The sequence below is a fragment of the Macaca fascicularis genome, chromosome 3 (assembly GCF_037993035.2).
Source record: "Macaca fascicularis isolate 582-1 chromosome 3, T2T-MFA8v1.1".
Lineage (NCBI taxonomy): Eukaryota > Metazoa > Chordata > Mammalia > Primates > Cercopithecidae > Macaca > Macaca fascicularis.
In genome coordinates, this window is record NC_088377.1 from 174,595,945 (window position 1) to 174,617,667 (window position 21,723).

The following is a 21,723-nucleotide window of genomic DNA, read 5'->3' on the forward strand; positions in this document are numbered from 1 at the left end:
CTAGATCAGAGCTATGCAACACAACTGTCTGCAATAACAGAAATGTCCTATATCTGCACTGTCCAATATGGTAGTCACAAGCCACATGCGGTTACTGAGCATAAAGTGTGATGAGTGCAACTTGGGAGCTGAAGTTTTCATTTGATCATTGACTTAATTTTCACTTAACTTTTAAGAGCCACACGTGACTAGTGGCTTCCATTTGGAGAGTATAGTTCTAGCCTGACCACTAAAACACAAGATGGCATACTTTTTTTTTTTTTGAGATGGAGTCTCACTCTGTTGCCCAGGCTGAAGTGCAACGGAGCAATCTCGGCTCACTGCAACCTACACCTCCCAGATTCAATTGATTCTCATGCCTGTCTCCCGAGTAGCTGGGATTACAGGCATGTGCAACCACGCCCAGCTATTTTTTGTATTTTTAGTAGAGATAGGGATTCACCATGTTAGGCAGGCTGGTCCCAAACTCCTGACCTCAGGTGATCCGCCCACTTCGACCTCCCAAAGTGATGGGATTACAGGCATGAGCCACCAAACCCAGCCCACAAGATGGCATTCTAAGAGCTTTCAGTGCCCAGGCTGGTCACAGCTGGTCATGGACCACAGAATTCATCAGTCATTTCAAATGGGGAGTGAGAAGGGATGGGTCCCTCAGCAAAGCCAGAGCTCTTCACATCGGTGTCATGCTCTTCGGGCCAGACACACCACAGAACTCACAGAAAACCTCCTGACCCATCCCCACTCTCTCAAGGTGTCAAAACAACCCAAGAAAGAAAACATTTTCTCTCCTTCCACTCACTATTTGAGAGTCAATATGGGAAAAATTGAGAACAACCAACAATCACTTATAGACAACAGGTTCTTTCCTTAATTCAAGCAGAACATAACTAAAAAGCAGCTCCTTTGTTCCAACTAGTTTCTGTCATATCCTTTCTAAAGCAAGATGTCATTCAAATTAAAATAAGACAAAGTGGTTAACAGCATTTGCTCTGGAGTCAGACAAACTTGAATGTAACTCTCATCTCCTTTGCTCACCAGCTGTGTGACTTTGGGCAAAATAATTAATCACTCCAAGTGTCAGTTTCCTTCTACGTAAAATGGGTTATCACAGGTCCTTCTTCCTAGGGTTATAACGATGAAATGAGATAAGACATACACAGGATTTAGAAGAGTACCTACCACGTAATAAATTTTGTTTAAGTGTCATCTGTCATTACTTCAGTATATTGAATGAATCATCATCATCATCACCCTCACTCCTTAATATAGGAGGTAGGAAAAAAAATCTACCTACAACGAATCATACTTTAGAACAAATTCCGATTTTAAATGTATCCATACATCATCATTCTTTTTTTAACACCAAGAAAATGTTTTAATTAAACTACAGAAACAATGGGTATAGCATAGAATATTCATAAGCAAAAAGATACACCACGTCATAAGTACTTACAAAGTTACAAACCATTTGCTTCCTTAACATTTTCCATATTTTAAGTTCATACATGTAGATATGAACAGATTCACCATTTTGAGGAAGGGGAGGAAGCAAGGGTACATTTATCGTCAGCGAGATGTGCTCACTGTACGCAATGGTATTTATATGCAAGGCCCGAGTGACCGGAAGTGCAGTTGTTGGGCATTTTAATAAACTGGACAGCCATTTGTTTCTGCATGACAAGGCATCTTCTTAAGCCAAAATATTTGATAAACTTAATTTCAGTATCTCCTAGGTTTCTTTTATACTATGTTTCTACCTCCCTTATAGTCTTGTTATATATGTAGTTTATCTGCCAAAAAAAGAACTTTTTCCTATTTTTGCATCTTTTCAAAATACCTGGCTTACTTATTTGCATAACAGAAACATTCAATAAATGTCACCTGAATTAAACGTATAGAACTCTCCAAAATGAACAAAAGTAGCTACTTTTAAAATGGATAATGCCCTTAAATTAATTCAACAAACAATAAGCACTTACCAAGAAGCAGGTACACTATCCTAGGAGCTGAGAATTCAGCTGTGAACAAAGAGATGAGGGACAAGTTCCCTGGAGCTTATCTTCTAGGGAAGATAGCAGTCACAGTGAATAAGTAGAGGAAGGGTGATAAGAGATGATGAATAATGTGATGATGTTGGAAGGCAGACAGGGACCAGTCATGATATATGATGGAAGCCCAGGGAAGCAGCTCAGACTATATTCTACGTACCATGGAGAGCCACCTCTGGGACACAACTTGACCTGATTTGCTTTTCTTCAATAGATTGTGAGGACTTCTGTGTGCACGGCACAGGGCGGAGGAGTGGAAGCAGGGGGCCAGTTAAGAGACTTCTGCAGAAGACAGTGGTTATCTATCTGGATTGGAGCTATAGCAGAGGAGATGGATACAAAAGGAACATATTTAGACATGTTTTAGAAATGGAGTTGACAAGACTAGCTAACAGTCTGATGTAAGGAGTAAGGAAAAAAGAAAACAAGGATGAATCCCCAAGAAGGGGCTTGACTACCTGTGCCATCTACTGGGAAAGACAGAGAAGAAAAGCAAGTCTGGGGGTGAAAATAAAGGTTGATTTTGGATATGTTAAGTTGAGAAATCGGTAAGGGGAGATTTCAAGTAGGCAGTTGTCTATTATAATGTCTGGAATTTCAGAGAAAGGTCAGGGCTAGAGATATAATTTTGGGAGTCACAGGCATCTAGATAAAGATTTCAAAACCGTACATTGGGACAAGATTACTTAGTAGAAATCAGCAAAGAACCCTGGACTGAGGATTGCAAGTAGGGTGGAAGGAAAACCAAGAGTGTGGTCCAGAAGCCAAAAAAAGGGTTTCTAACAAGGAAGGCATGCTCACTTTCTATCTAGCATTAATTAACTGTGAATCCTCAACTCTAGTACTAAACAAGAAGCTTCAAAGGGGTAAGAACTATTTCTTATTCACCTTGGTACCCTCTCCTCTAAACATACCAGAAGCTCAATTCATGTTTACTGACTTAACGATTAGTAAGCAGGCGGTGGGGGGGTCACAACTGGCCCAAGTGAATGTCATTTGGGCAGGATCTCATCTTTCTCAATTTCACAGTCTAGAGACAGATTTCCCCTTTCTGATAAGTACAGGAAAATCTCACTTAATCCAAAATTAATTATCCCAATTATTTTCTTGTTGCCATTTCACAATAAATAGCATATCTATCCATCAACTGGGCAGTATCAAGAACAGTGCTGGACACATAGCTGGTGCTTAGTAAAATATTGGATAAAATATTGGATAAAGATGAGTGTGGCAGGAGAGAGAAAAGGGAGAAGAAACAGCATTAAGTCTCTTATCAGCAGGACCTACAGATAAAATTAGGCTTAATAATTCTTTATGGATTCCATTTGCCACCATACTTCCATCAATAACTAAGACTGACTACGACAAACTAAATCTTTTATAAACTTAGAAGAAATTTATTAGAAAATAAAATCATTTGGAATACTTCACAATTTGAAAATAGCAAATCAATATTTTCTAAGTTCAATTTTTTTAATAAATATTTATTCCTAAATCTCTAATATCCCTATAAGCAATCCATTTTATACAAAAAGATATAAAGTAATTTTCCAAAGCCTAGTAGAGGATTCAGGAGTGGGAAGAGAAAACAAAATGTTCAAAGACTATTTGAAAATAGTTTCATTCTTAGTACAAAACATTTTAAAAGAAACCCCAATATTGACTTCTAATATTCCTTATAAAAAGCTAAACATCCAAATAATGAAAGACAGAATGCTAGAGAACTTGACTATTGAGTCAACTTTTTCCATTTATAATTTTTCTCCTAAAAACTCTAAAATTAAAATTTAGCAATACCTGAGGCACCATAAGCACCAGAATACCGCTGAGACTTCGAACCAGATGGAGAGGATTCCTTCATTCGATCAATCACATTTTCCGAAAGCTGGAAAAGCAACATCAAAATAAAATCAATTATAAAAGAGCAAGAATGAAAACCAATGCAGTAACATCCAAGTAATTTAGTCATCCATATCCATACATACAACGAATGGCCTAAAGAAATTAGGCTAAATCTAACAGCCATAAAACCAGAAGGAAGAATAATTTTAAGATTTCAAGATGCACCCCACAGCACTGCTCCTTTATTTTCTCTAATGCACGGCTAATTGTTCATTATAAATAACTACACTGTTCATTTTATACTGTGCACGAAATTGTAATCTCTGAGGAAATGTATGCTATCTAAACTTCAACTTTCCTCCCCTAATCCTACACACTTATTTATGCATTAATGGGCCTTAGCTCCTTCTCTCCCTCTAGTCCCAAAGGAAAGTGTTCCTTCCCCCTCCCCTCCCTCCCGTTCAAAGCTAACCACATACAATCGCTCTTTCAACAGATTTCATGATGCATCGACTATGTGCCAGAAACTAGGCTAGATTCTGAGTATTCAAAATTATCAAGTGCTTAAAGCATAATAGAATAAACAACCAGCAGGCATTTAAATATAACACGAAGACTGCTACCTGAGTGAGTCAGCATGTAATGGAAGTATACAGAAACCATAATGGGCAGCACATGTAGCCAGGCTTTGAAGACAGGGCTGGAGCAGAGGATTAGGGCAGATTTACAAGGTAAGGATGCGTAAAAGTTAGGAAAAGATGCAGTGGGATAAAAGTGCTCCTGGGCGAGAAAAATCACATTAAAGTACAGATGAAAACCAGAATTTGCCACCGTCAGACATATAAGTGGAGATATCAAGTAGGCAGCTGGCAATAGAGCAGAGGCTCTGAGGAACACCCAGGCCTGCGGATTTGAGAGTCATCATTCCCACAGTTACTATCGCGTCATCCTTTTTTATTTTCTTTATAGCACTTACCACTATCTGATATTTGCCTTTCACTAGAAAGAAAGCTCCGTGAAAGCATGGATTTGGCTGTCGTATCGCTATATTCCCAGAGCCTCACTAAGCCTAGTTAATTGAATGAATCAACGAAACAATATGAATAAATGGCTGAAGCAAGAAAGTGGAAGGGGGCATAGTGAAAGAGAAGGTGGGGAGGGAAGGTATAGATTCCAGGATTTTGAGGATTCTTAGTGAACTCTTCAGTTGAAACGGTTTGAACTTGATCCTGAGGGTACCTGAGCACTACTGAAGGATTTGAAGCACGGGAATGGCACAATCAGATTAACACTTTAGGAAAATCACTCTGGCTACAGTGTAGAGAACAGATTGGAGGGGGACAAGAACAGAAGCAGGATCCCTGAAGGAGGCTAAAGGACCAATTAAGAAGCTATTAAGCATATGTCCACACAAAGACTTGCACAGGAATGTTCATAGCAGCATTATTCATAAGAGCAAGAGTGGAAATAAACACATGTCTATCTACGGTGAATGGATAAACAAAATCTTACATGTCCATACAACAGAACACAACTCAGCAGTAAAGAGCAGTGAAGTTCTGACATATGCTACAGCACAGATAGACCCAAAAATCATTAAACTAAGTGAAAGAAGCAAACACAAGGGCCTACATTGAATGATTCTATTTATATGAAATACATGAAACATCCAGAAAAAGCATCCCTATAGAGGAGATAAGTAGTTGCCTAGAGCTGGGGTGGGAATAGGGATTAACTGTAAATGGGCACAAGAGATCTTATTGGGATGATAAAAATATTCTAAAATTGGCTTGTAGTGATGTTTGCACAACTCAGTAAATTTATCAAGTGTTGAATTGCTACTTGGGAGGCTGAGGAGGGAGGATCGCTTGAGCCCAGGAGGTCAAGGCTGCAATGAGCTGTGATCATGACACTCACTGTGCTCCAGCTTGGGCAACAGAGCAAGATCCTATCTAGAAAAAAAAAAAAAAAAAGTGTTGGAATGTAAACTTAAAATAGGTGAATTTCATGGCATGTAAATTACTCTACAGTAATTTAATAAGCTTTAAAAAAAAAAAAAAAAAGCTATTATGGTAATCCAAGGGAGAACACACTTAAAAGGTATTTAGGATTTAAAATACTAACATTCACTGAGTGCTTATTATGTGCCACTTCCTGAACTCACCACTATCTGGTTTTTACCCTCAGTGCAACAGTGAACATCCTCTGGTAGAAGTCACCAATGACCAAATAAATAACTTTTGATATTTACGTAATTAAGTATTTCATATTTATAAAACATCTTATTTATATGGCTTACCTTTAACATCTAACACCTCTGGCCATTCCCCTCTTCTGGAAAGTCCTCCCTTGGCTTTTCTGACATCCTGCTGTCCTGGTTCTCCGAGGACTCTGGCCACATCTTATCTCTTTTGCAGCTTCCCCTATCCTGCCTACACTTCAATGCTGAAGGGCCCAACATTCTGTCTTTTGCCCTTATTCTCTTCTTATTCTATGTGCTCTTGTACTGGTACTCTCATCCAATCTCTTGATTTCTAACTGCTGTTGATAAACTAATAAATTCCATTAATAAATGCATTCGCTCGAGCTTGAGACCTATATCCCAGAAGCCCGGTCTCCACAATGAACTGTCTAATGAAAACTTCCTTCCGGCAATCCAGAAGCACCTCACACCCAGTGTCCAAAATTGAACTCACGTTTGCCACAAATCTCTTCTTTCTCCTGCCTTCCTTACCTCATTAATGACACCACAAACACCCAGCTTCCTAAATTCGAACATAGGGCTTGTTCTCAACTCTTCTTTCTCTCTCATTCTTAGCCATGACTTCATCAATCCCTAAATATTTAATAAATTCCTCTCTTCTCTCATCCCATTTCTCCTGCCCTAATTCCTGCTACCATCTGCCTAAAATGCAAATGTGATGATGGTAACTCTCTACTTCAAATTCTTCAATAGCTACTGTCTGTTTACAGAAAAATTCAAATTCTTTGTACAGCATTCAAGACTTCATCATTTGGTGATGGCCAAACTCTCCAACCTCAAATTCTAGTTTTTTTTCCTTAATATTTCATATCCTGTTCTACACCCATCTCCTTGCCTTTGCACATGCCTACATTGCCTTCTCTCCTGGCCCCTTGAGAGGGAGTCACCTTTCAAGACCCAGTCTAAACATCCAAGCCTTCACTGATCAAACCAGTTGTCCACTCCATCCCAACCCTGCCTACCTAAAGCTACCATTCCTTGTACCCACTGTTCCTTTCTCAAACTTCCAATACAGTCTCAATGAAAGAACAGGTATTAGCCTTTCCACATTCACCTTTCTCCCTTTCCACTAGACTGCAAGCTCCTATATACTAAGTCATTCATTCAACAGATGTCTCCCAGGCCAGGTACTAATCAAGGCCCTGTCATACATCAATAAACTACATAGCCTATACCTGAACTGTTACTTCTATCTCAGGGCCCAAACCAGAATGGAAGTGAGATGGAAAAGAGAAAGGCTACAGATCAAATGCTGTGTGTGCTCTTTGAAGGAAAAAACTACAACTCCCTTCTGGGAAGACACAAAGACTTTCTATTTGAAAATGCCAGGGCCAGCTGCATCTTTCCAACAACTGACAGCCACTGGGTATGTTGCTGAAACTCATGTGCGAAGCTGAGATACATCCTAGGAAAATCCCTCTAAGACTGACTCAATTTACACTTGAAAAAAAAAGAGACCCTGAGTAACATTCAGTTACTGGCAGCATCAAGACCAGAAGCAGTAATTCCCAATCTCTAGTCCAATGCTCTACTATTAAATAACATACTCCTTCAATCCCATGCATGTAATAAAAATATATCACTTCCTCTTAAAGAGAAAAAAATGAGCTTTCATTTTTAGAATCTTAAAGCTATTTTAACTGATATATAATATATATAAATCTCAAAAATCAAGTGTTAGCAATAAGCTTTCATCTGAAAAGTTACTATTTTCATCTGAAAAAGTGAAAATATTTATCCCGAGAGATTTTGTGGAGGGATTTTAGTCTTTTGCACCATAAACTATAATTGACTACACAAATATTTGCTACAGCTATTACCCATATAGCTCCAGCCACAGGGACTTTTTATTTCATTTTGGTTCATTCTTATCAACTAGGTCTGAGCTTGTACTGACTCCTCCTCTGTAAGGTGCATGAGGACTAGGCCTACAGCTATTGCAGGCAGCAGCTGCCTAAGTCCTGGTATGGGTGGAGAAGGTGCTCATTTTTCTCTATCTATGTTCTCTGGGTAGTGGAAGTAGAATGTCTCTTTCAACCTAATCACTAATTTCTTGTTAACTTTTTTTTCTTTTTGAGGCTTCTCTGATGTCCCAAGTTGCTACTTAATGTCAAATTCTCACATCAATTCAAAACATTTCCCAGTGGGGTGTTTGGTTATTGTTCAGTCAATTTATAAGCATGCGCCAAAGGAGTATACACTAAACCTACTGTAGGCTTCATAAACATACTGTAGGGTTGCCTTATTGAGAGTCCACCTTTCTCTTGTTCTTACAATCATTCAACAACTGTATCCTTAGGCCCTTCCAAAGCAGCACCCATGGCCATCTACAGTTGCACCTCTGCCAGCTCCAAGCACTATTACCCTATTCCCAGTCTGCTCACAGCAATGTAGTTATGAGGCAATAGTCTTGCTGTGTTATCATCTGTATTCAAAGTCAATGCTCTCTGAGCTGACCTTCCCGTTGCAGTAGTAAGTTCAGACCTGCACACTCACCTCATCTCCTCTGTGAACAGGGGTACTCACTCGTGAAGCAGCTGACAAGCTTTAGAGATGCTGACCCGGGTTATACACACAATCTGTAGCTGTAGAACAACTCATCTTTGTGATGAAAAATGACCCAAAATGGGGGTTGATGGTACAACATAAGCTTCTGCAATGGCAGCCTCTGTGTAAGTAACTTGCAGTTGGGTGCGGTGGCTCACGCCTGTAATCCCAGTACTTTGGGAGGCCGAGGCAGGCAGATCATGAGGTCAGGAGATCGAGGCCATCCTGGCTAACATGGTAAAACTCCGTCTCTACTAAAAATACAAAAAATTAGCCAGGCGTGGTGGCACGCGCCTGTAGTCCCAGCTACTTGGGAAGCTGAGGCAGGAAAATCCCTTGAACCCAAGAGGCAGAGGTTGCAGTGAGCCAAGATCGCACCACTGCGCTCCAGCCTGGGCAACAGAGCGAGATTCTGTCTCAAAAAAAAAAAAAAGTATCTTCAGGAAACACATCTTTTCCTGAACAGGGCACTTGTTTTAGAAAAAGCCTTTTCCTATATAATAACCTATACCTATTATACTTGCTTTCCAGACATCTCTGGAATCTGCATCAAGGCAAATACCAAGGGCAATTTACAGAAATTATTTGTAGCAAAGAATAGTGAAATAACATAACCCCCACACACATTGACACTGGGAATTACACCCTGAGGTCCACAGACTGAGTAGTCCGTGGATCAATTACTCAACTGTACGCAAAATTGTCGGTTTATTGCATGGTTCTGGCCAGAATCCACAGCTCACAGATCCACAGTGCTCTACAAACTAAAAGAACCACCATTCTAATATAAGAGGCAACCAAGAGAAGCACGTCTGCCGATATTCAGCCCACTGAACTTGACTGTCCACCCTATTCTCTACTGCTCCTAAAGACAAATTTAGGCAAACAGAGCTTGCCAAGTTTAAATTTGTAGTACTCACCACCCCAACGTGCTCCACAGAGGGGGAAAGGGCAAGTGTCATCTCCTACAGTCTTCCCACTCATCTCTTCCTACCCAACTTGTTTGGTCTTATCCAAAATCCATGCCAGAAACACCACCCACCAATCCAGAAGACAGAATTTTCTCAGAAACAGGAGATTGGGTGAGATGGACAAACAGAAAGTATTTCTACTCCCAGGGAAGAGAGTAAAAAAAGAGGAACTCTCCAGTGGCCCTTCTAAGAGGTAAAGTTACGAGCCACATGAGACAAACAAATCAGCTTCCTGCCTCCAAAAGTTTCTCTTATCTTCTTCCAGATATGTCCTAGCAAATTGATTCAAGAACTCAGACCCATTTTTCTCTCTTGATCCTCCTTCCACTTAGCATAAGTCATTTTCTGTATTAGTTTGCTTTACCATTACCTTTTTAAGACACAGGCTCCAAAAACTGCTACTATTATGTGGGAGAAATTACTCCCAAATAGTTACTTAAGGGAAAGGAGGAGAGGGAACCCATACACATGTTCATAGATATATATGAAATATGTAATTCTTAGCTTAGGTTTGTGTTTCTTTACATTTGTCATTAGTAGAAACCATTATCTCTACCTTTATAAAATCCTAGACAACTTAAGATGGTACTCAGCCCAAAAACTTCATAGAATCTAAAGCTGAAAGAAACGAATCATCTACTACTTAACTAAATTATTTATACAATATTCCTCAACACTCCCAATGGCTGACCCAATTTGTAGTCTCTGATAACATACTTTTCAGAATCCTCAATAATACCCCATATTAAGTAATCTCTTCATTTACAGTCTCTCAACTGCCAACACTTCCCAAAGCATGAGTTATGTTCCATATTAAGTATCCATACTGCCATAACTGGCTCCTGTTAATTTCAGCTTGCAACTTTAAGGCCCAGCTGCTGACATTCGTTTATGTCTGGAAAGCATAAATATATCTTTGAAAATGATACTCACTGAAGTTGACATTTGCTCTAGAAGAGTTCACTCACAGCTTTGATGTTTCAGATAAACTTGCGAAAGATTGAGTTGTAAGCACACTTTCCAAGCAGGCACGGCAGGTGCCCACAAAAATCCTATCAACCACATGTAATACGAGTAATGAAAATGCTTCGTCTTTCCATCTCTAGGAATTTCGTTTAGCCTTGGGAAGAGGGCAAGGCAAAAGACTGACCTTTCATCCAATCCATATGAGTAGTTTCAGATTCAAAGTTGGAATCAGGCACAAAAATACAGGTTATTTTTACGGAAGAGGAAAGAAAAGCTATCAGTTGCTAAGGATAAAAGGAAAAAACAAGACCCTACAAATACCATGAAAAATAACACCTGGTAGGTGAGAAGAAACTTTAAACTTAAAATTTGAAGTAGGTCCTTTCATAGATAATTAAGGACCTCAACAATATAGAGAAACACAATCTATTAATAAATTCAGCCAGGTGTAGAGGCTCACAGCTGTAATCCCAGCACTTTGGGAGGCCAAAGTGGGCAGATCACTTGAGGTCAGGAGTTTGAGACCAGCCCGGCCAACATGGTGAAACCCCCCTCTACTAAACATACAAAAAAGTTAGCAGGGCATGGTGGCACATGCCTGTAATCCCGGCTAATCAGGAGGCTGAAGTAGGGGAATCACTTGAACCCAGGAGGCGGAGGTTGCAGTGAGCTGAGATCGTGCCACTGCCCTCCAGCCTGGGCGACAGAGCAAGACTCATCTCAAATAAATAAATATTCAGCATAGTTACCAAAAGCCTTATGTTGTTCACTAAATGTTATTCTTTATACATTAAGGTAAGTGATGACTGAGCCTGGTGGAGCGGCACATGCCTGTAGTCCCAGAGAGTGGGGCAGGAGGATAACTTGAGCCCAGGAGTTGAGACCAGCTTGGGCAACACAGGGAGACTCCAACTCAAAGAAAGCTCATAAATGCCAACATATTTATATTAAGGGAATGAACCCAAGTCATTATATGAAAAAAAAAAAAAAATGAAGATGAAATTATAGACGCTCCTTGGTTTACAATGGATTTTGCTGAAGGTAATGCCAGAAGCTGAGTTTACTGAACGCTTGTCACTTCCACACCACTGTCAAAAAATTCTAAGTCGAACCATCCTAATAGGAGACCATCTGTACTATCTTTAACGGTGTAACAGAACACAGAATTAGTTTTCCAGTAGTGACTGACTCTGTTGAATTAATAAGCTTGGTAAACGTTCATTTCTTACAACCAATGACATAAATGCTAGACAACTGGGCAAAGTTGGAAAGTTTTCTTCAGCCAAGTTGAACTAACCCAACTGTAGTTCAAAACTGAAGTTTGGTGCCTCATCGGCACCATGTTCTAACAAACTAAGCTAAAAACAATGACTTATGTACATACTGAGAATGCAGTTTCTTATCCTTCCCCAAGTCTCAGAAGGAAACAATGTGACTGTTTAAAGCCAAGAAAAATATAAAGAAATAAAAACCATCTACAACAGACCTAGACAAAAAAACACCCTCAATTAGGACGTAATGCAAGACTCCCATTTCCCAGTCCATACCCTTTTAGGTACACCTGTTGGGGCACAACATGCTCTTATTTTTTTTAAAATTTGAAGTTCACATAAGTTCACGTGTCCATTCTTTTGAACAGCTCTAATAACAGCTACTACTCACAAGTGCAAACACTGTCAAAGTACTAGACACTGTGCTAGATACACATTATGTCAAATTCTCAAAGTAGGCTGCTTTATCCAGAAATACTAAATACGGAAACACGATGAAAAGTGACTTGTCCAGAGCCACAGGGCTAGTGAGAGGCAGAGACAGAATCCAACTCAGGTCTGCTTGGTTCCAAGGCACATGCTCTTTCCACTACACGGCACAGCATTTTCAAAGACTCTTATAACTTTGCGTGTGAAAGGAACCCTATCATAATAATGGCTGCCTTTTTAATGAAAACCTACAATGTGCCAGGTGCTTTACATACCTTACCTCATCTTCTTACAACCAGTCAAGGGAAGTGATGGTATTACCCTTTATGCATAAGGAAATAATTCGAGAAGAAGTCAGTTGTCAAAGGCCACAGGCTACTAAATACCTAACCTGCGATTTAAACGGATGTCTGCTTAACTCAAGCCAAGAAAAATACTAAGATCAACTGAAAACATTTACAAAAGACCAAGACAAAACCCACACAGGCAATCAAGTTAAGTAATAAATATCTAACCTGAGATTTAAACTGTCTGTTTAATTATAAGTTGACACTCTTTCTATCATGAGCTCAAAGAAATCAGAATGACCTCTGTGTACCCAATACTTCAATGGATGTCACTTCTACAGGAAACTGCAACAGGCTAAGTATGGCTACAAGAAACTTACAGTGCCACCAGACTCACAGGATTTCAGGACTGGAAAACAACAGAGATCTGAGAGATGTACTCAGTCCCGTTATTTTGCAGATGAGAAAACTGAAGCTCAGGGAGATTGCAAAACATTCATGTAAAAGGAGATCTGAAGCAATGGAGACCAGCGCAAGGGCATTCCAGGTGAAGGGTATATTCTGAAGAAAAGCACAGAGGTCAAAATGAGCATGCCTGAACTGTAGCAATACAGATAAAATGTACTATATGAGAAAGAAAAACAAATGAAGAATGCTATCAAGTTATATGACCAAAGGACATTTCTTTTTAAAAAACAAAAATCTTAAAAAGGTTTTTTAGACAATTTTCCCATTTTAATAGAATACATATCCCTGCTGTCACAGTTATTCCATCCAACCTTATCTAATGTTTGATATGAATCTCTGTGCTGTGGCCACATTCTTTCAATTTTGTTTGCTGTTAGCACTGTGTCTGTACTAAAGCATAAGAATATGGATTTATACATTTTTTTCTAACCAATGTCTTCTCACCCAAAACTTATTTTGCTTTGTCTTTGAATTATTTTTCACCCTGAGTGGCATACCGAAGGCCTAATGGCAAGTCTTAAAATCTCTGCATAGAACTTAAAAGTTTACAGTAATTTTTTACTCCAAAGAGTACTAACTGAACCACAGTAACTCAAAGAATGCAGCCCCAGATATTTTATTACAAAATGTAGTACTACCATTAATTAGTATGATAGAAAGAAAGACTGGTCACAAACCAAAAACTGAGTTCAGTCTGAGTTTCTATAAAGAAAAGTTTAATAAATTATTCTCAAGGTAATAGTTTCAGAAGAAAAAGTTTTAAAACATTTTAAATATTTAAGAAGTTTTATTTCCTGGTAACAACTGTTAAAAATAATTTACAAATGTAATTTATTTACGCCGGTTGATAACAGAAAAAAATATATAAATTATTATAAAACTTTCTGAAGTCAAAATTGCTTTATTTACTAGGTTCAGGCATCACACGTCCAAAAATGTGAGGCTCCAAATTCAGGCGCAGCGGAGAGTGTGTTAATGAAGTTAGTGCTGGTATACTGACACCCTAGAGAAAATCCAGGTTTTCAGTTTATGTATCAGATGCATGCAAAGGGCATTAAAAAAAAGTACTCTGCAACGTTGGTCAGAAATGACTACATTACTTCTACTGGTCTGAAAAACTGCAAACCTATCTCAGCCCCTATCAGACTGGCAGACACTAGTCCTGAAGCAACTGGGCCTAGTCCAAAACTTCGGCGCAGCAGGTCACAGAGGAGGCGCCTGGGAAAGAGGAGATATCAGAGAAAGTGAAGCAGGGAGAAGCCAGAAGCCACCCCAGGCAGGCCAGAAAAGACTGCGGAGGTGGGAGGGAGGATTACAGGGTGTGGGGTGCGGGTGGGAGGAGGGGGTGTTATCAGACGGAGAGCACTAAATGACACAAAACAAAGGCAATCCTTAAAATGCCAATTCACCCTGGGAGACAGGGTGTGAACACTGGGAAAGCAGAGTTTGGAGAACCATTTCACAGACAGGTACACTGAGCCACTAAGTTTCAAATACGGTCCTGCAACAAGTGAGCAGTACAGTTACGAGTAGACCGTGAGCCCTTGCAGGGTATAATTCAACCTGGCATTCCCCGCCCGCCCCAGCAGTGCCTAGCACTTGGCACACAACCAGCAACTATCTCTGAATGAATGTCCCACGTCTTGAAACTCTGGGCTTCTTCCCAGACATCTGGCCTTCTGGCCGTACAACACTAGGGGCCGGGACGGGAGAAACCAGGCTGAGCAGGTCCGGGGAAGATGGGGCTTTGGGGTCCGAGTCCGAGCACTGGCCCTCCGCCCGTCCACGGGCACTCACCCGGATGCCCTTCACCACGGTGATGTTCTCATTCTCGTCCGCCTCGAAGGTGACCCGGCGGGTGCTGGTGGTCCCACCCATGGCTCCGGTTCCTGACCCAGCGGAGACCTAGCGCGGAACCACGAGCACTTCGGGGCCCCCGCGCCCACACGCGCGTGGAAGGGCCTGGATTCTTTTCCCGCACAGCGGGAGCAAGGCCACGACCCCAGAAGCAAGGAGAAGGCGCCGGTCCTGAGCTCCCGCCTCCTCCGGTCACGCGCTACAACAAAGACACCTCAGGTTGGTCGGAGATGCGAACTGCCCGCCTCTGTTCGGCGAGGGCGCCCGGATTGGTTCACCCGACCCGGATGCTATGGCAACAGGTGGTGTGTGATAAGCTTTCCCCGGAGTCCCTAGGTGTAGTGGGAACTGTGGTCCCGATCTGGCGCGATGGGTGCTGGGACATTCTCTCCCCGCGCCTGAGCGCGCTAAGGGAGCACGGCATTCTGGGAGTTGTGGTTTTGACTCCCCAGACGCCTAACTGGGCAACTTTTGGAAGACATAATTCTAGAAATTTAGGCCACTGAATTCAGAGACATAATCTGTCTTTCAAAGGGACTCACAGTTTAATGAGAAAGATGCATGATCCTAATTAAGCCATTCCTAGTGTTCTATACACAAATTCCTGGCTCAAAACTTAGCATTTCATTACAGTCATGGGGTCGCTTAATGAAGACTACTTCTGAGAAATGCCTCGTCAGGTGACTTTGTGATGTCTGTGGTTGTGCAAACATCATAGAGTGTACTTACACAAACCCAGATGGTGTAGCCTTCTACACACCTGGGCTACTTGGTGTAACCTATTGCTCCTAGGCTACAAAGATGTGCAGCATGTTACTGTAGTAAATACTGTAGTGGTATTTGTGTATCCAAATACATCTAAACATAGGAAAGGTACAGTAAAAAACAGTGTAAAAGTGCTCGCTTTGGCAACACATCTAGGACAGTTTGAACAATACAGAGATTAGCATGGCCCCAGAGCAAGGATGACACATGAATTTCTAAAGCAGTTCATTTAAAAAAAAAAAATCAAAGATAAAAAATGGTACTCTTCTATAGGGCACTTACCATGAATGGAGCTTACAGGACTGGAAGTTGCCCTGGGTGAGTCAGTGAGTGAGTGGTGAGTTGAATGTGAAGGCCTGGGACATGGCTATACAGTACTGTACCTTTTATCAACACTGTACACTTAGGCAACGCTAAATTTATTTTCAAATATTTTCATTCTTCAAGAATAACCTTAGCTTACTGGAACTTCTTAAATTTATAAACTTCTCGTTTTGGTGACTTTTTGACTCTTTAGTAACAGCTTAAAACACAAAGACACTATATAGCTGCACAAAAATATTTCTTTATATACTTATTCTATAAGCTTTTTTCTATTTTTGAAATTTTTTTTTACTTTTTAAACATTTTTGTTAAAAATTAAGACCAAAACACACGCATTAGCCAAGACCTACACAGGGTCAGGATCATCAGTATCACTGTCTTCTACCTTCACATCTTGTCCCACTGAAAGGTCTTCAGAGGCAATAACACGTATGGAGCTATCTCCTGTGATAACAGCACCTTCTGTAATACCTCCTGAAGGACCTGCCTGAGGCTGTTTTACAGTTAGCTTTTTTTTAATAAGTAGAAAGAATGCACTTTAACCTAATGATAAAAAGCATAGTGTAGTAAATACTAGGCGACAGGAATTTTCCAGCTCCGTTATAATCTTACGATTCTGCCGTCAGAAATGAGGTTTTTCTTTCACTGAAACACTGTTATGCAGTACATGAATGGTGACATTTTAGTCGTAGCCATAAAATAAAAAAAGTGAACGTATGTTTGGTCCTTGTCCCTTATCTCATGAACTATGTATCTGTATTTTTTTTCTTTTTGTAAAGTAAAATTGTAAGTGCTGTGGTTTTCAAACCAATGAGAAAATACATTTCTTCAGAGAATAAATTATTTGCACCAAATATGCAGAGGATTTACTTTCCACTTTTGTGTCTCCTATTACTAGTTCAGTTACATAAGTTAGGCCATAATAGAGTTAGGCAGAGAAAAGTAAGTGATTGACAAAGACAGCATAAATTAGTGGAGGAATTAAAACTACGTCAGAAAAGTTGAGATGATCTGTTGTGGAAAGTTTCTATTAATAGTTCAACATTTCACCTCTACAAGACCAGTACGTAGTTATTAGGTTATCCATTTACATATTTATTTTTTGCTAAACACACTGTTACATATAAGTTTAGCCATATGACCTTAGTTTTACAGAGGCAGATGATTCTCAGTAGAAATCAGGTTAATGATGGTACTGTTCTTCTATTAACCCCTCTCAACATTAAAAGCAGTGGGCCACAACACACTGTGGCATTCTCTTACGCCAAAGACATCTACAGTGGAGTCACATTTTTGAGCTTCAATTATGTGCTGATCTGTTACTGTATGAATCCAATTATGTGCTGATCTAGTCCTGTATTAATCTTTTTTTTTTTTTTTCCCTGAGATAGAGTCTCGTTCTGTCGCCAGACTGGAGTTCAGTGGCACAATCTCGGCTCACTACAACCTCCGCCTCCCAGGTTCAAGCGATTCTCCTGCCTCAACCTCCGGAGTAGCTGGAACTATAGGCGCGTGTCATCACGCCCAGCTAATTTTTTTTGTATTTTTAGTAGAGACAGGGTTTCACCATGTTGGCCAGGACAGTCTCGATCTCCTGATCTTGTGATCTGCTCACCTCAGCCTCCCAAAGTGCTGGGATTACAGGCGTGAGCTACCGCGCCCAACCTTACTGTATGAATCTTTAGAGCAGAAACTATGTCTTTTTAATCTCTATATCCCTGGTCAGTAGCAGAGTGTTGATTACATCTCATCATTATATTATTTTCAAATTTTACTATGTTACTTTGCAGTTATGAGACTACGTGCTACTTCGTACTTGTTCTCAAGTTTCTTTGTGTTTGTTTGTTTGTTTTGTTGTTGTTGTTTGGGTTTTTTTGAGAGAGGGTCTTGCTCTGTTGCCTAGGCTAGAGTGCAGTGACCCAAGCACCACTTACTGCAGCCTCAACCTCCCAGGTTCAAGCAATCCCTCCCAGTTCAGCCTCCCCAGTAGCTGTGACTACAGGTGTGTGCCATCACACTTGGCTGCAGTCTCACTATGTTGCCCAGGCTGGTCTCAAACTCCTGAACTCAAGCAACCTTCCTGCCTCAGCCTCCCAAAGTGCTGGGATTACAGGCATGTGCCACCATGCCCAGCCTAACTCTTTCTTCTACTGGGAACTAGAGCTCCCAGGAATTATGACTTTCATTTTTGGGGGACCCTCCCCTCCACAAACACACTCTCACTTATTACCCCAATATATAGGGCATATCGGAGGTTCCATATAAAATATATGCTCAACAAGCACTTGCCAAAATAACCAAGTACAAAGAAAGTGTTTCTTGGAGAGAATAGAGAGATGAAGGAACCACTAGTTGTCTTAAATATATTTATCTCCTTAGAATATTAAATAGAATTCTTTCAACCAAATATATTAAAGATGATGAATACTAAGCATGAGAAGATAGGTGAGTGCCTTCACTGTTTATGATACAAAAACATATAAGTGGTCTTATCAAACAGACAATCCAAAAATATTTTAGACATCCTAATGCATTTTAACCAACATTACAAAGATGCCTTCTGAGTTTAAAAAAAAAAAAATTCAATGCAATCTTTAAAAAAAAAAAAAAAAAAAAAAAAAAAAGCCTTCTCTACCAATATTGTTCTATCCATGTCAATTTCCAGGCCAGTCATGTCTATGCAATCCCTTCTTGAGCTACGCGAACCTGTGACCTCCTTTCTTTCTGGCTACAGCTTATTAATGGTCATCTAATCCAAATGCAGCATTTACTAGCCAGATACCTATGAACTAGAATGCAAAGCTTTGGCCGGGCGCGGTGTCTCATGCCTGTAATCCCTGCACTTTGGGAGGCCAAGGCAGGCGGATCACGAGATCAGGACATCGAGACCATCTCGGCTAACATGGTGAAACCTCGTCTCTACTAAAAATACAAAAAATTAGCCGGGCGTGGTGGCGGGTGCCTGTAGTCCCAGCTACTTTGGAGGCCAAGGCAGGAGAATGGCATGAACCCGGGAGGCGCAGCTTGCTATGAGCTGAGATCGCACCACTGCAATCAAGCCTGGGTGACAGAGCGAGACTCCATCTCAAAAAAAAAAAAAAAAGAAAGAAAGAAAAGAGAAAAGAATGCAAAGCTTTGCCCTAAGAAAAATAATAGCTAACACTTGAGCTACTCAGATTCTCTGTGTCTTTCTCCCTTTTCTCTGTCTCTGTATTCACTTTCTCAAATTTAAACTAGAAAATTCAGAGTATACAAAAAGATACCAATAAGAGAAGTTATAACACTGAGTCTGTTCCATGAAGAATGATGGCAAACTAAAGATAGGTGGAAGAAGAAACTGCAAGAAAAATAAAAGGCATGCAGACTGGAAAGGAAGAAGTAAAACTACCTCTATTCAAAGATGACATGATCTTACAAATAGAAAAATCTTACAGAATCCACTGCAAAACTAATTAGAAATAATAAAAAAAAATTTCAGCAAGTTTTCAGGATACAAAATCAACATACAAAAATCAATTGTAGCCGGGCACAGTGGCTCACATCTGTAATTTCAGCACTTTGGGAGGCCGAGTCGGGCAGATCACCTGAGGTCAGGAGTTCGAGACCAGCCTGGCCAAAATAGTGAAACCCCGTCTCTACTAAAAATGCAAGAATTAGCTAGGCATGGTGGTGGGCACCTGTAATCCCAGCTACTGGGAAGGCTGAGGCAGGAGAATTGCTTGAACCCGGGAGGCAGAGGTCACAGTGAGCGGAGATGGCACCACTGCACTCCAGCCCAGGTGAGACTCCATCACGAAAAAAAAAAAAAATTAATTGTATTTCTATACACTGGCAATTAACAAGCCAAAAATGAAACAAAGAGAGCAATTCCATTTATAATAGTATGAAAAACAACTCAAATGTCCATTAATTGATGAATGGAAAAACAAAATGTAATATATCTAGAAAATGGAATATTACTGGGTAATAAAAAGGGAGAAAGTACTGATATATACTACAGTATGGATGAACCTCTAAATCATTATGCCAAGTGAAAGAAGCCAGACACAAGAGGCCACATATTGCATAATTCCATTTAAATGAAATGTTCAAAATAGGCAAGTCTATGGAAAACAAAAGAAGATTAGGCTTAGAGAGGGTAGGAGGGGGTGAGATGTAAAGTAACTTCTAATTGATACATGGTTTCTTTTGAAGGAGTGATAAAAATGCCTAAAATTAGATTGTGATGGTTGCACAATGCTATAAGTATACTGAAATTTATTCAATTGTACACTTTAAACGGATGATCTTTATGACATGTAAATTACGTATTAATAACACTATTAAAAAGCATTAGCTAGGCATAGTGGTTTGCACATGTAGTCTTATGTATTCTGGAAGCTGACATGGGAGGATCACTTGAACCCAGGACTTGGAGGCCACCATGAGCTATAAATGCACCCCTGCTCTCCAGCCTGGGCAACAGAGCAAGACCCTGTCTCTAAATAAATAAGCAAAGCTGTTAAAGAATGTATAGTTATTAAGATAACGTATGAAAAATTTTTTTGAAAAATAATTTATAGTTATTTAAACATGATAGAAATTATTTATCATTAAAGTCCAAATTGTTTGTTTTTTTATTTTAAACGAGAAAAAAAAAAGAAGAAAACCATGAGCAGCTTTGTAATAGTGAAATACAAGCCAGTTTAAATGGGAGACTAACATAAAGCAAGCCCTTAAAAATTAGTTTAGTCTTGGTCGGGCGCGGTGGCTCATGCCTGTAATCCCAGCACTTTGGGAAGCTGAGGTGGGCAGATCACCTGAGATCAGGAGTTTGAGACCAGCCGGGAGAACATGGTGAAACCCTGTCTCTACTAAAAATACAAAAATTAGCCAGGCCTGGTGGCAGGCACCTATAATCCCAGCTACTTGGGAGGCTGAGGCAGGAGAATCGCTTGAACCTGGGAGGCGGAGATTGCAGTGAGCTGAGATTGCACTACTACACTCTAGCCTGGGCAACAGAGTTAGACTTTGTCTCTAAAAAAAAAAAAAAAATTAGTTTAGCCTCACAAATACAGAGCACTGATGTGAAGACCCAGGACTCCAGAAGCTTCTAGGGATGTCTAGAATTCAGAAAGTCCTTGCAACTGTAGTCTTTATAATGGCCGGCTCTGTCTAAGCTGCTGGGCTTCTGGAGGCCCAGCCGTACAACACTTCCTAGGTTCTGGGGCACATACAGCCTTACCAGAGGATCTTCCCATCATATGAGCCTTCCCAAATATCAACAACAATAATGCAACACATTTTCTTCCGTCTCTGCCCAGGAAACCAGCACTCTAAGTATTGAATGTCAGCAGTTTACTTTGATGCAGAGCCGAGCACTGAGCAGCAATTTGGTTTTTCACAAATCTTAGCTTGATCACTAAGCAATATTACCTGCCAACTCCTCTGTCCTTTGTGATTTTTCCCTTTCCCACCACGTCAAATCTTTGGAATGAATGCTGGAAAAAAGAGAAAGAAGGAAAAGAAGGAGAGAGGGAAGAAAGGAAAAATCCAGTCATCCCTGATGATCTCCTTCCCCTAAAAAGAAAAATATATGTATACCTAAACTTCCAAATCAGCCAGGTACAGTTGCTCACAACTGTAACACTTTGGGAGGCCGAAATGGCAGGATCACTTGAGCGCAGGAGTTCACAACCAGCCTGG

The 21,723-nt window shown here is 40.3% G+C and overlaps 1 protein-coding gene and 1 non-coding gene across 11 annotated transcripts in view; one reads left to right on the forward strand and one right to left on the reverse strand.

Moving 5' to 3' along the window:
- Window positions 1–15,130, reverse strand: part of CHCHD3 (coiled-coil-helix-coiled-coil-helix domain containing 3) — a 293,654-nt gene extending 278,524 nt beyond the window's left edge. For all 10 annotated transcript variants that reach the window (XM_074036001.1, XM_065542569.2, XM_074036000.1 and 7 more), the window contains exons 1-2: window positions 14,890–15,130; window positions 3,846–3,933 (exon numbers count right to left, since the gene is read on the reverse strand). In XM_074036001.1, coding sequence (XP_073892102.1) covers window positions 3,846–3,933; window positions 14,890–14,970 — 169 coding nt within the window. In that variant the 5' untranslated portion in view covers window positions 14,971–15,130. The remainder of the gene's footprint in view (window positions 1–3,845; window positions 3,934–14,889) is intronic.
- Window positions 15,131–15,845: 715 nt separating this feature from the next.
- LOC123572604 (U6 spliceosomal RNA) lies at window positions 15,846–15,949 on the forward strand. The gene has a single exon (XR_006697169.1). It is a non-coding gene; the product is annotated as a U6 spliceosomal RNA (small nuclear RNA).
- The last annotated feature ends 5,774 nt before the right edge of the window (window positions 15,950–21,723 follow it).